Source organism: Bemisia tabaci, chromosome 2 (assembly GCF_918797505.1).
Source record: "Bemisia tabaci chromosome 2, PGI_BMITA_v3".
Classification (NCBI taxonomy): domain Eukaryota; kingdom Metazoa; phylum Arthropoda; class Insecta; order Hemiptera; family Aleyrodidae; genus Bemisia; species Bemisia tabaci.
The window spans coordinates 67,048,561-67,063,234 of record NC_092794.1 but is presented as its reverse complement, the minus strand read 5'-3'; the positions used below and the strand labels follow the sequence as shown (position 1 = coordinate 67,063,234).

The following is a 14,674-nucleotide window of genomic DNA, read 5'->3' as shown; positions in this document are numbered from 1 at the left end:
AGTCACTCCTTCGTTCGTGGTTGTGTTTATGTCGTACGTAGGTTTTGCCAAGCTCATGCAGGAGGCTCATCTTTGTTTTTAAACTTTCTCAGCCACCAAATGTAGTGAAAATTCCTTTTGCAATCAATAATGCCCAGCATCAAATCATACAACTTGGAAAATTTTCTTCATTCGGAAAAGTATTTGAATATTCCATAAGAATTATGTTAAATTTAGAAAACTCATTTACTCGCATATTGATGATAAAACTTCAAAAACATCTATATCGACTTGAAATGTCGCAGATTTCTTATCATTTTTAATTGTTTGGATAAAAAACCACTCAATGTCATTTCTTGAGAACCCTGGTGATCTTTCTTCCTAGTCTTTAAATAGATATAATACAGGGTGTCTAGCATCAGGATTTTCCCGATTCTCTCAGGATTTTAGACGAATCAGGATTTAATCCCCGATTTCATCAGGATTTGAGAAAAAATCGGTCATAAAATCAGGATTTGAGAAAAGTTGGCCATCTGATCGGATTTTTTTAGCCAGCTATTTTTGTGAAGTTACATTCGCCAATTTTTCTCCGCTAAAAATCAGGATTTGGAAAAATTATGAAATCAGGATTTAGCCGTCAAAAATCAGGAAAAATCAGGATCTCATCAGGATTTTGCAAAATGAAAAAAAACTAGACACCCTCTAAATATTTCTGTTGCAACATCCATCAGGTCAAAAACTTAGGTATCGAATGTTTTACCGTAAGTGTAGTTTACAGCCTTGTTAATGCAATGTTAAATGCAAGTCATTGAGTCACTCAATTTTCTTTCCAGGCATTAAGTAATGTTGAAACGGATGAATGTGGAGCGGTCCTAAAACCTAAACACCAAGACAATCCTTTCATAGAACCAACCCAACAGCAAACCGTTGTCGACATGAAAGGTAATGGCTCACCATGAATTTCCTCAAACTTTGACTTGGAAGTCAATATAATTTCTTTACCAAATTGTTTTCCAAAGTGAGCATGCCCAGTACCAAATACATAGGCTGTCCCAAAACAACTGGCACTAAGGCTGTCATTCGGGAACTACAATAGAAATCGACATGCGGTTTGCGGAAGGTGATAGCTCATACTCTTAGCTCTTAAACGAGCCTAAGTTGAGCTAGTTTGATTAAAAACTCAACGAGTTACATCAATTTTCCCGAGACTTGTAAGAAATATCCCTACAGGATTTTTCGGTAATTTTTCATTCCGTTAACTTTGCCCCCACAAGCTGTGCAATTGGTTCAGACATTATGAATCAAGTTTCCACTTGTCTGAATGAAAGTTTAAACTTGTCAGCAAGTGTTTCCATCACAGTCAAGAAGTTTTTTTCTGTTTGCAAAGTCAGTTTGGTGAAATCGTCCGGCCTAAAAACGACGCGTCATTTTGTGTTTCGTCATGAGTTCACCCGCGGACCGCGGAGTTGAAGCAGGAGCAACGATACGCAATTCGATATTGCGTTCAGTGTGAATCATCTACTTCTGAAACTGTGAATGAAATGACAGTGGCTCAGATGTGTTTCAGAAGTAGATGATTCACACTGAACGCAATATCGAATTGCGTATCGTTGCTCCTGCTTCAACTCCGCGGTCCGCGGGTGAACTCATGACGAAACACAAAATGACGCGTCGTTTTTAGGCCGGACGATTTCACCAAACTGACTTTGCAAACAGAAAAAAACTTCTTGACTGTGATGGAAACACTTGCTGACAAGTTTAAACTTTCATTCAGACAAGTGGAAACTTGATTCATAATGTCTGAACCAATTGCACAGCTTGTGGGGGCAAAGTTAACGGAATGAAAAATTACCGAAAAATCCTGTAGGGATATTTCTTACAAGTCTCGGGAAAATTGATGTAACTCGTTGAGTTTTTAATCAAACTAGCTCAACTTAGGCTCGTTTAAGAGCTAAGAGTATGAGCTATCACCTTCCGCAAACCGCATGTCGATTTCTATTGTAGTTCCCGAATGACAGCCTTAGTGCCAGTTGTTTTGGGGCAGCCTATGTAGCTCCAAAATGCTAGTATTTTCAAGTTGCTTAGGAGTCACCTGAAAACGGACATGTGATCTTCCAGAGATAAATTGCTGCTGTATGCTTTTAATGTTATATTTTAGAGATCATGAATAATCCTCTGCTTAATTTTTTTTTCTTACCTTGTCAAACTTTCAAAATATTTAAATTGAAATTTTTTCAATTTTAGTTCCATAATATTAATATTTACAGGGTTATCCAAAAGTCACTGACCATCCCTGTAACTTTTTTCCAAATTGAGATAGAAGTTTGAAACTTTGGGAATGTTCCTCGGTCTAAAGTAGCAACTTTTTGGTCCCCCCAAAATTTTGGGGGGCGGCCCCCCTTAAGGGGGGCGGGGGCTAACTTTTTTTTTTCAAATGGCAACCCCCCCTTTGTGATACCTCATTCGACAGATAATAAAAAAAGAAAATTTTTGGCGCAAACCGCAGGTCAAAATGTTCATTTTTGACAAAATGGCGGCCGGTCAAAGTTCAAAATGGCGGAAATTTGGCATCTCCGTTGTTTATTGACGGATTGGTGTAAAACTCGGAATCCTAGGGTTTTTCGAGATGAGAAAAACGATTTTGGCATTGGTTTTCCAGAGAAGTCAGTCCTTTTCAAAATGGCGGCGGTCAAAATGGCGGCCTCGAGCGGGAAGTGGATATTTAGGCTGCATATCGTTGGATTTGAATGTAACTTGGTATCTGGGGGTATTTCGGCACTAGAAGAACGAATCTTCCATTGGATATCTAAAATTTTGACAAATTTCAAAATAGCGGCGGAAAAATGGCGGGAAATCAGTTTTACGGCTCTTCACCGATGGATTTCGTATGAAGTTCGATATCCTGGCGGTTTTTGGTTGGTTAAAAAGGAATCTTTCATTAGATTCTTGAAATATCAAATAATTTCATGCTAATCCATTGGTGAAGAGCCATAAAACTGATTTCCCGCCATTTTTCCGCCGCTATTTTGAAATTTGTCAAAATTTTAGATATCCAATGGAAGATTCGTTCTTCTAGTGCCGAAATACCCCCAGATACCAAGTTACATTCAAATCCAACGATATGCAGCCTAAATATCCACTTCCCGCTCGAGGCCGCCATTTTGACCGCCGCCATTTTGAAAAGGACTGACTTCTCTGGAAAACCAATGCCAGAATCGTTTTTCTCATCTCGAAAAACCCTAGGATTCCGAGTTTTACACCAATCCGTCAATAAACAACGGAGATGCCAAATTTCCGCCATTTTGAACTTTGACCGGCCGCCATTTTGTCAAAAATGAACATTTTGACCTGCGGTTTGCGCCAAAAATTTTCTTTTTTTATTATCTGTCGAATGAGGTATCACAAAGGGGGGGTTGCCATTTGAAAAAAAAAAGTTAGCCCCCGCCCCCCTTAAGGGGGGCCGCCCCCCAAAATTTTGGGGGGACCAAAAAGTTGCTACTTTAGACCGAGGAACATTCCCAAAGTTTCAAACTTCTATCTCAATTTGGAAAAAAGTTACAGGGGTGGTCAGTGACTTTTGGATAACCCTGTATATTCCATGATCCTCAATCCTTGTCTATGCTGGGTGCTTGCAGTTTAGGCCCTTGTCTCCACTGGCTTCTTGCGTCTGGCGGAGACTGGGATCTTTTACAACTTTTCCCTGTCCAAGGCAGGACACTAGTTGTCATAATGTACATAATTTTCTTTGCTTCAAAGCACCAAAAAAAAGAAAAGAAAAAAAAATGATAATTGATATAAGCTTCCTTATTTTACGTTTTATTTTTTCAATAGATGTGATGGTTTTGAATGACATCATAGAGCAAGCTGCTGGTAGACAGAGCCATGAAAGCAATACCAATGGTGAGTTCAGGTTTTTTTTTTCAGCATTTATTTTTATCAAATCTCGTCTACTTTTTAGATTTTGCTTTTCTTCTTCAGTGTTTGAGAAATGTTGTGTCATGAATCAACGGTAAGAGTTTTTTTTTTATTTTTATATAAACCAAAAGAGAGCTTTTTTTCTTAGTACGTGTATATATTTTTCCTGCAATGCTGAAGTAAGAACCCTTTAAGAGTCTCAATTTACCTTTTCGTTGCACGAATCGTATTCTACATGAAATTTTGATGAGTTAGCGTAATGCCAAAATGCTTAACTTTCTACCTTGTCTAGTGGTCCATTGATTGTAATTAAATGAGTAAAAAAAATGATCAATTGCTCACTTTTGAACTAATTTTGGACGTTTTTCTTTTATAAATACCTTGATTTGGGTGAAATTTTGACAAGGTGACACTCATGCCTTTTTGTCTAGAAATGAGAAATTTCGAGAAGTAGGTACCTGTTTTGTATGTACCAGGTTCTACATGATGGTTTCATTTATGAATTATGTGCTATATATCACAAGGAAATGGACTTGCAGACAAGGTACGAATTTTAACATTCTGATACATGTCTCCTAACCAAAATTTTACGCAGAACATGATTCGCCCAACGTAGACCACTGAAACTAACGCCTAACTATAATTTTTGATGTATCTTGACAAGTGAATTCAAACCTCCTACCCATAAAAAAAAATTCTAATCCACTAGAGTCAACCTGTATACTAAACATTACCACCATAGCTTCTAAAGTATGAACTTATGACAACCACAATCTCAGCATTTCGCTGCAGGTGTTGCTCATTGTCAACACTTTGGACAACTCAAGGCAGGGAAAGAGTACTGCTCTATTGAGAAGCCTTCCTAAACCACTGCAGTGTGCAATTTGACTCAAGTAGACTATGATTTGTCTTGTGAATGGGGAATTTGAATTTCCTGTAACCAATGGAAACTAAAAACGTCTTTATCTTAGTTAGGAGTTGATTTCAGTCATTTTCGTTTTGCAAATCATGTTCTACGTAAAATTTTGGCCTGGAAATTTGTATCAAAAAGCTTAAATTTATACCTTTTTTACTGGTCAATTCTTATTGTTTTGTAAAATGTACCATTTTCTGGTACTTTTTTCAGTCCTTAAAGTTTTATTCAGTATTACTTTTATTATTACTGCATATTTATCGTTGTTTCTTGTCTGTTTTCTTCTCTGCATTGGTTTGGAATTCTACATAATAAGTGCCTTGTACATAAAAATTTAAATGCTAATTTGTCGTGTCAGTGACTGAGGATGGTCAATGGGGACTGGATATACATTGCTAGATTTTAAAAAATCATGAATCTACTCAAAGCTAATGTTAATTTTCTTCGTAGGAAAAATTAAGTAAAAATAGCAAACACAAAAATAAAATGGCGCTTGGAGCGCCGCTTTATTTTTATTAGAATTTTTTATTAGAGTTGTGGCAGGGAGAGAGAGAGAAAGAAAATTAAAACAGCCAGGTTTAGTCAACGGGGGAAATGGCTCTCTCTTTTAGATTGCAAGGTTAGAGCTGGATGTTACATTATCCATGTTTGCTGATTTATGATGTATTAAAAGATATCTAGGAATAAGGACAAACAGATTGATGAATATTTGATGAGGCTTTTAATGTCATTAGACAGTCTTTAAGCAATGAATAAGAAATGAGCCTTACACATTTTATAAGGAAAACGAATCGCACAGTGAGGGATCTGGATATCAATTGTTAAACAAAATATAAGTGTCTACAATTAACAACGGTAAATGGCAACCATACAAATGAAGTCATCGGTATAATCTAAACTCTATTTGAACCGTGTGAAAAGCACTTGCTAATATCTCGCCAAGGAGTCGATTTCAAAACTTGCCACTGTGTGAATTGTTCTTTACGGAAGATTTAGAAGAGAAAAATGTGACTCATTTCTAGTTCAGACCTTTTCCAATGGCCCATTGGCAGTTGTAGCAGTTAGCAGATAATTTATTTTGGAAATAATTAATTTGCAAATAACAAAAACATGAAAACAAGTAGTCAGATTAATATGTGAATCAACCACAAGCTATCCTAATTTTATTGTACAGAAAGAGAAGGAAAAAAAAAAACTGATGACTAAAAATAAAAAAATCAATCAGAATAATAATATTCAAATAAAATGAATTAAAAAAAAAGAAAAAATAGCATTTGATTTCAAGGTTAATCACTCCCAGAATTCGGCAGTTGTGGTATTTCCCAATTTTGGTATCCCTTCAAAAAACGCTGTATAAAGATCTGAGTGTTGCTAAATTCCCATCGATAGAATGCTAATTTTTAAGGGAAGTTCTGAATATGAGTCTTTGAAATTTTCAGACACTTAAAATAAAATCGTAAATAAAATTTGCTGATAACCTGGAAGAGAAATGTACACAAGTATCCCAGAAAAGTCTTATTTCATGAAGGAAGATTTTGCTACTTCTGAATGCTCATACTGTGCTCTACTTTAGCATGTCAAAATGAAGCAGCGTCAACCAACAGTTGAAGCTATTTGCCTTGTACTTTCTATTTGCCTAAATGTCAGTGAACTTGGCACATAGAGGACCGCGAGACTAGTTCTGCCGAAATCTGGAGAGGTGTGTGCTAGGGCCTTAGGTCAGAGTAAATTGTGTCATATCAATGGTGAAACTCCCAAATCACGTATCCCATTTGCGGTATTTTAAAATCTCTGCTCTTGTTTTATTTTTGAAAGGAGAATAAATAAACATCATTTCTTTAATCTTTTTAGACTTTGCTTTGCACAGAGAAGAAAGAACATGGAAGTCTCATAGGAATTGACGTTGAGTAGTTCTCTATTTAAAAATAAAGTATGGCAGGAAGTCTGCGAAACTGGCAGTATGGCGAACTGATTTACGTCATTTGGGAGTTTTACCATCAATATTTAATTATTTCAGGATTTTCTGTACATACTTTGATTCTATCCCATATTGCATTGTTATTTCTTCTCTCTTTAATGTAATATTTAATTGTTTGTAGTCAATTGTTTGCGATTATGATTCTCATGTGTGTGTTAGTATTGTTGTGTTTCAGAAAAGGCATTGAAATTTTTTTTATTTTAAACATTGATGCATGCCTGAAGTGCAGTCTAAATTTAAATTGAAGTGCGTTCCCTGTTTCTAGTACCTTAAAATCTTTTTGATCTGTAAAGATACTCAAAGGAAAGCATGTCCAGTTTTTGCCTTGATTTTTAGGTTCATCGTGGAAATTTCTAGTCTTCTTTCACTCTGGCTTAAGCTTGTGTGCATGTTGCTGCAGATTTATGTAATCAAGGAGCTCTCTAGAAGAAGGGCTCTTAACATGATGTGTTTGTTACTCCGAGTGGTGGCTACCTAAACAAGCCATTGTATATCTGAGACGTTTGCCGCCTGCTAGTTCAGCTAAGGCACTCTGGAGACATGAACTTAGGCTCCTTCTTCCAGAAACCTCCTCAACTAGCATCTCTGTTGTAAATGCTTGCTCTCTTGGCAAACATCCTTTTCTTTTCAATTGCCACATTCTGGCCCTTCATTATTTTATCTTTCAAGTTTTTAATCTTGAGGAAGATTGTCACTCTTTGCTGCCTCAGTATAAGCCTTGATAGACATTCAAAGTGCGTATCTGAAGTGTGTTACGTGTAGTCAGTCCTAAAATCGTTACTATGCATAATTTTCAAATGAATACTTGGCAGAAATGTTCCGTCTGGTAAAAGATGATGAATTCATTTCGAACGGCCATCCAATTTTGCTCGAAAATGAATGTTGTAAGGTGACCATCAGTCATCAAATGGTCTAGTTTGATTGGAATTTGTTTGGAATTTGATTGTCTATCAAGGCCTTTTGAGTCTTCACTCATAATCAAATCTCATTCTTCACTTAATCTCCATCGGAAGTCATCCTACACAAAACTATTTTCTGGAACTTTTTCATTTGAAAAAAAACATAGATGTTTGGATCTATTTTATATATTTTACTGTTACAAGCAACCTGAAAAACTCAGAGAAGACACTGAAAAATAAATCAGAAACCAAAACTCATTTCTTACTCCTCTTGTAAGTTTCACTCATAATAATATTCAATGGAAAGAGAGAAAAATATATAAACTACTTAATTTGAAAGTTAACAGAAGTTGATTTTTGAGGATGAAGTTTGTCTTATCAGCAAGGATGGACGGATATGGAAGACTTGTCTTAATCTCCTGTGGTCCTTGGGCTCTTAAGTATTAAGAGGTAGAAATAATGGACGCCAACTCGTAAGTTAGCACATAATGGGGACAGTGTTTGCCTCTTTCTACATATTTTTGTGACACATTAAACAAATTCTACAGCGATTCATGAATTTTATGTATTCAACGATAGGTGCATGTTTTTCATTGGTTTGTAGTTTTAGCTTTTCCACATTTTTTGGTTTTTACATACTATCCACTGATTGTATCCTAGAAGTTTGAATTTTTTGTTATTTATGAATTAAAGTTCTCATCTTCTTCAAAAGTAATTATCGGCTTGAGTAATAAGTGCATGTCGCTCTGTGTTTTTAGGTGTAATCAGGGGCCATCCATAAATTACATACGGCACTTTTTTCCATTTTTAGGCCCCTCCCCTCCCCCCTTTGTAAGGCACCGTAAGGCTCCCTCCTCCCCCCCCTCTAAAAATTACGTAAGGCTCGACTGACCCACCCCCCCTTCCTGTTTCAATTATCACAGATCTAAGCATTGCGTTTTCTTTTAGAAAAATGCTAAAATTTTGGCCAAAATTGTTATTAATGATACTTCATTTTTGAAGCAAGTTCAAAGGAAATATTGAAGATATAATTGGTTTAATAAACAAAAATATGTGGAGCAAAATTGAAGATTTTTTTTTGTCTTTGGAACAATTAAAAGTATCAAGTTGGCATAAGGATAAAGTCACTACTCATCATCCCACGGACAATGAGAAGTGGGAATCAAGAGAAATGACAGTAGCATGATCCAATTGGTCAGCAATCGGTGATGTGCTGATTTCCGCTATTTCATCCTGAATTTTACTATCAACTTTGCGAAAAATGGATGTTAGCATTTTTTTTAAAATGGAGGCTGGAAAGCTCACGCAAGGCTCGGCCTTATCCCCCCTCCTCCCCTCGTAAGGCACCGAAAGGCTGTTAGAGACCCCTCCTCCCCTCCTAAGTGCCTTACGTAATTTATAGATGACCCCTTACTGTATACTGCATGGTGTGTTGCGTACTATTCAAGTTTTATATTATTAAAATAAGATAAATTTGTACTTCCTCACTGTCAATTTTTATGAAAACAAAGAGCAAGCAGGCAGTTTTTAACCGACAATTTGATAAATCATAAACCGAGAGAATAAATGAGAATTTTATCATCTGATGCAAGTAGCAATATGTAATTCTGCACATAAAATAGGGAGGTATCAAGGAAATCACGTTTCACACTTTTTCATTTGTTGATTTAGCAAGGCTTCTCTTTGCTTTGTAATATCTTTTTACCCAAATTCCGGAACTTTTCAAAGGCTATATCCAATTTATTTATTATCTCATTTGTTCAATTAATTTTATAACCCTCTTAATTATGTAACAGTGCTACATTTTTTCTCTTTTTTTGTGGTACATTGACTTCAAAAGATGATTTGAAGTGTAGTTATTTTTCATGGAGTTCTTTTGCACCAATGATTTGCATCATCCTTGATGAAAATTTCTTCAAAAGCATTCATGGAAATTTTAGAGAGTCTCCTCTGAATCCGTACATGATTCAAAAGAAAAGGAAATTGTGGTCCTGTTTGAAATAAGTTTCTTATTTTACCAAGATTTACCTTTTCGTTTACTTCTTTTTAAATTAGCATAAATTGATATGTTTTCTTTCAGTTCCGTTCTGTTTCATGAAAACTATCATTGAAAACTCAGTCACCCGTAGGAAGTATTCCGATTTTGAAAATTTACTCTGAGATCAGTTTACCAGTCCTTGTTTTCTAAGAGTCAGTGTGCTCAATTCTCGTATGATATTTTATGGGTGAAAGCTCCGCTAAAAATCACACGCCTAATTTCACCCTTAGATGCACTTTCAAGTACATATTGAAATTAGAAAACTGCCTACCATACTTTATTTCACCAAGCTGATTACTATGGCAATCAGTGCAACTAGAGATGTTCAATTAATCTCACAATTTTTATTTTTATGGATTGACTGTATCCCTCACTTTTTTTATTAACCTGTCTCCAATTAAAATGTAAGATGACCACTATTGAAATAGATACCTTTTGTTCTAAAGTAATAAAAGCGATGAAGTGGGTAACTTATCCGTCTGGTAGTGCTTAGGAAAAATATCAAGTGAATAGTTGAATGTTGCTGATTTTCTTCCGACGAAGTATTCAGTCTTAAGAAATTCTAAGAATATTTTTCATCAAAATTTTTCTGTAAACGAGATTATTATGCAAATGAAATTCCCTGAAAACAATCAAAGAAAGAGAATTCACAGGTTTCTCAGATGAATATATTTTCATAGACAAAAATTTTGTAACATTCATAATAGAAATGTTATTCATGTTTGACGCGAAGAAAGTTCTAGGGTAAAATCGTGTTTTTTACAGTACATAATTCTGGAGCTCCAGAAAAAGTTTCTATTTTCACTAATTTACCTGTGGATCTCAGTTGTTAAATAGTTTTTCCTCTGAAAGTGGTCATCTTACTTTTGATTCAAATTCACCATAATTGCCTAAACTGGACATGTTACCTAAAAACTGGACAAAATTTTTCTGCAGTTTTTGTGCGTCGGTTAATTTTTTTCTTCTCCGGCATTTAAATAGACGCCATTAGTTTGAATCGAGCTGAGTGAGAAAATGTCCGAAGGTTCTGTTGATCTTTGGCTGATGACTTTTTTTCAAAAACTTTGTCTCTGAATTTCAATGTCTTCACGTGTGTTTGTTAACGTTTGTCGTTTGTTGCTTTGGCAATGCGACAGTTTCGACAGTCTATTACTTTGCAACAGACGAAGAGGAAGACGGACCATCAACCAAAGAGAAGTTACTCAGCGCCTGCCTACGAGGGATCGATATTTTCTGCGTCTGGGATTGCTGTGGATGCTGGCTTACTTTTCAAAAATATGTAGCTCTACTGGTTTTCGATCCATTTGTAGAATTGTTCATCACCCTTTGCATTGTTGTCAACACTCTGTTTATGGCGCTGGATCATCATGACATGAACAAAGAGACTGAGCGCTTCCTGAAAACAGGAAATTATGTAAGCATTTTATCTTACTTTTATGTACTCAAATAATTAAAGACAGTAGAATCTATGATATCCGGTCAAAAACTATCTAGGCATTAGATTATCTAACTGAATCCTCCTCAGTTTTTAAATTTTTTTTTTTTCTGTGCAGTGTTTCTTTTACCATCTATTGACTTGTCAGTGTATGTGCAAGGTCCTCTCTTAGGAAAAGTTCCTTTTTTTGTGTACACGTTGAATTGGACTAACAACTTTACCAGACATAGCTCTTTACCAACGACTTTAGAAGAAAACGTAGCCCATCCTTGCACTTCAAAAAGCAGGGACCATCATCTCTATAATCCAATATTTTCTTATCTGATCTGACTGTGTCACATGGGACCACATAATCAAGGTTTCAATTATGTGCATACCTGATTAAAAAAACAGCCGGGCATTAAAATTATATAGAATCAAACTGTATCGTTTTCTATTTAGCCTTGAGTATAAATGGACCGCATTTTGCAATAAAGAGCCACTATTCCTGGCTCATTTTAGAAACAACATTGATGCCATTGGTTTCCCAATGCAGAGAGGTGCTTTTATGGAAGAACCAGAAATAGTGGTTCCTTATTGCAAAATGTAATCCAAACCTTCTCAAGCATAACACCATTTTATGTGTCATTTGGATTACATTTTGCAGTAAGGAACCACTATTTCTGGCCCATTTTAGAAACAACATATATGCCATTGGTTTTCCTATGCAGATATGTGCTTTTATGGGAGAGCCAAAGACGGTGGTTCCTTACTGCAAAATGTAATCAATTTATCAGATGATTCTTATTGATATTATCAAATAGGTAACTCAAATTAACAGTAAGTATCAAATGGATCGCCTTTACCTGAAAGGAACCAACGTGATTACAGTGATTTTAAAATCGTGCAAATTAATTTCTCCTTTTTAAAAATACTGAATACATTACAGCATTAAAATTTACACAGTTATTTCCCTTTAAAATTACCAATTTTTTGGTGGGATGCTCAAACTATTTGCTGTTTTGGGAGATTTTTTACATAATTATGAAGAAGCAACATTTTAACAACACTGTAATTGCGCTGGTTCCTTCTTGCTAAATGGATCCAAATAATAGTAAGTGAAATATCAGCAAAATGGGAGTTACATTAATCCTAGTCATAATCATGAACAATCTGGTCTCTGCAAACCGCTTTCTTGTGATCAATGCGATGACAAAGATTTTTTACGTGCAAGCATACTGATGCTTTCATATATTCCCTCTTTTTTTTTATTTATTTTTTTTTTTAAGATCAATACATTCTAGGAGGTTAACTTTTTAAGGTAACTTTTTTAGGGAGTGCAACTTGTCTTAACTCTTTTAAACTTCTATTTTTCAGTTTTTTAGTGCAACATTTGGTTTTGAAGCTGCCATGAAACTAATAGCAATGAGTCCAAAATATTATTTTCAAGAAGGATGGAACATATTCGATTTTATCATTGTGGCTTTATCATTGCTGGAGCTTAGTCTTGAGGGTGTTCAAGGTCTCTCAGTCTTGCGTTCTTTCAGATTGGTGAGTATTTTTACCGCAAATTCCTATTTTGAAGGTTGCTGGTGTCCCTTTTTATCAGACAGATCTCATCAGAAATGCATATCAGCATTCATAAGCACATTAACTTGTCTGGAAGTAGTACATTTACATTTATAATCCAATAAGATGCTTAAAAAGAAAAAGAAATTCCCTAAATTTAATTTTACATAAGAGCCGGTTTCTTCCAAGAAATTCTCTTCAATTTACATGGGAATCCAATTAATGTCTACCTAAATTTATATCGCTTGATTACTTTTTAACAATTGACTAACACATATTAGTAGTTAATTATTTTACTCATTCATGAAAAACACATCTTGTTGCTACCATGGTATTGTTGATTTTATTTAGTTGAGCCCTAGTAGAGTCCTGTAGACTCTTAAGTGGTCTGAGTAATTTGTCTCTTTTTAGTGGGATATGATTTTAATCGAATGTAAGCAATTTACAATTGAGGAGCATTCCGGAAAAGAGGCACTTACACGTATGTGTTTTACGCGTTTTTCGGGAAATAGCAGAAATGGATTTCTTGTATCCTAATGCACCAACATCCCGAGTTTCAGCTTAATTAATCAATTTTTGGAGCCAAAAGACCAAGTTTTGTGAGGCTAAGTCAGGGGTCACAGGCATATTTCATCTATTTGCCTCTGAGTGCGGTCGCTGCGACGTTGAGGAGATAGCGCGCAGGCAGGCAGGCAGGTAATAGGATGGGTAATTGGGTACTGATTAGGATCACTACGGATGCATCGCACTGATTCTGCTAATTAATGCAATATCATCGGGTTGCAATGATTGTCAACGCGTTGCACCGGTCACACGTGAATTTTTGTCACTATTACAATAATTCAATTTTTAATGGTCTCTTATTGTGAGTTTGAATTTTTCAAGTTTTTTGCGTGTTTTGCTGTCTTTTTCATTAATAATGGTTGAAGATGATCCATCTGCGCGTTCGCGATCAAAATAATTATTTATTAATTTATCGGAATCATTTATTTTCATTTTGAAACTCGTTGAAGTCTCGAAAATTCAGCTCTAAAAGCCAAAACCTATGACCCCCGGTCTATTTCCGGAAAAAGGGCACATAACGGAAAATTTATAAAATTCCTCCCACAACACTGAAAGAAGTGTAAGTTTCACCAATGGTCGTTATTCATTCTAGGGTGTATGAACGTTGATATGAGTGCCCCAGTTCCGATGTATGTCATCATCGGTGCTCAGAAAATAAGAATGAAAACTTAAAATGCGTTTTTCTCACAACTTGTTTTTTCGGTATGTGCCCTTATTCCGGAAAGCTCCTTGATTTTCACTTGTTTCTGAAAGACACCATCTTGCTTGTTTTCACTTTAAATTAATCTCTCCTTTACTTATTTCCAGCTTCGAGTTTTCAAATTAGCGAAATCCTGGCCAACTTTGAATCTGTTGATTTCAATCATGGGCCGAACAGTTGGGGCCATAGGAAATTTGACTTTTGTTTTGTGTATCATTATTTTCATTTTTGCTGTGATGGGAATGCAACTATTCGGGAAGAATTATACAGGTATGATGTTCAGTCCCCCAGCTACAGGACTTTTGTCTCTTTATTTGTAAAAAATCTTGTCTTCCTGTTAGTATTTTCATGTCAAATTTTGAATGTAAAAAATGGAATGATTTTGAGCGGTAGTGCACTTATAAGTTTCAAATAAACAACTGATTTCATGTTGACAGAAGTTTTTAAGATAAAAAGATACTTGTTCGTAATAGCCCATCAAAGGTGCGGAAAGTTTCTAGCCCTCCTATTTTTCTTTCCCATCCCACTTTGCCATTCCACTTCGAAAACATTTTTTCCCTCAAAATTTTCTAAATTATGCCTAATTCATAAATTGTCACAATTTGCAGAGTAGTTTTTTTTCTGTAGTTGGCGGTCGCATAGCAGCCACAGGCCCCTAGTCTAATGTAAAATTGAATAAAAAAGTTATTAAACATTTTGCAGTGG

At 35.6% G+C, this 14,674-nt stretch overlaps 1 protein-coding gene across 8 annotated transcripts in view; it reads left to right on the top strand.

The window, feature by feature from the left end:
• Positions 1-14,674, top strand: part of para (sodium voltage-gated channel paralytic) — a 149,874-nt gene that overhangs the window by 102,722 nt on the left and 32,478 nt on the right. For 5 of the 8 annotated variants that reach the window (XM_072296120.1, XM_072296115.1, XM_072296118.1 and 2 more), the window contains 5 exons: positions 813-921; positions 3,811-3,879; positions 10,859-11,136; positions 12,514-12,687; positions 14,077-14,239. In XM_072296120.1, the coding sequence (XP_072152221.1) occupies positions 813-921; positions 3,811-3,879; positions 10,859-11,136; positions 12,514-12,687; positions 14,077-14,239 (793 nt within the window). The remainder of the gene's footprint in view (positions 1-812; positions 922-3,810; positions 3,880-10,858; positions 11,137-12,513; positions 12,688-14,076; positions 14,240-14,674) is intronic. The other 3 variants (XM_072296117.1, XM_072296114.1, XM_072296119.1) reach the window with 1 other exon arrangement.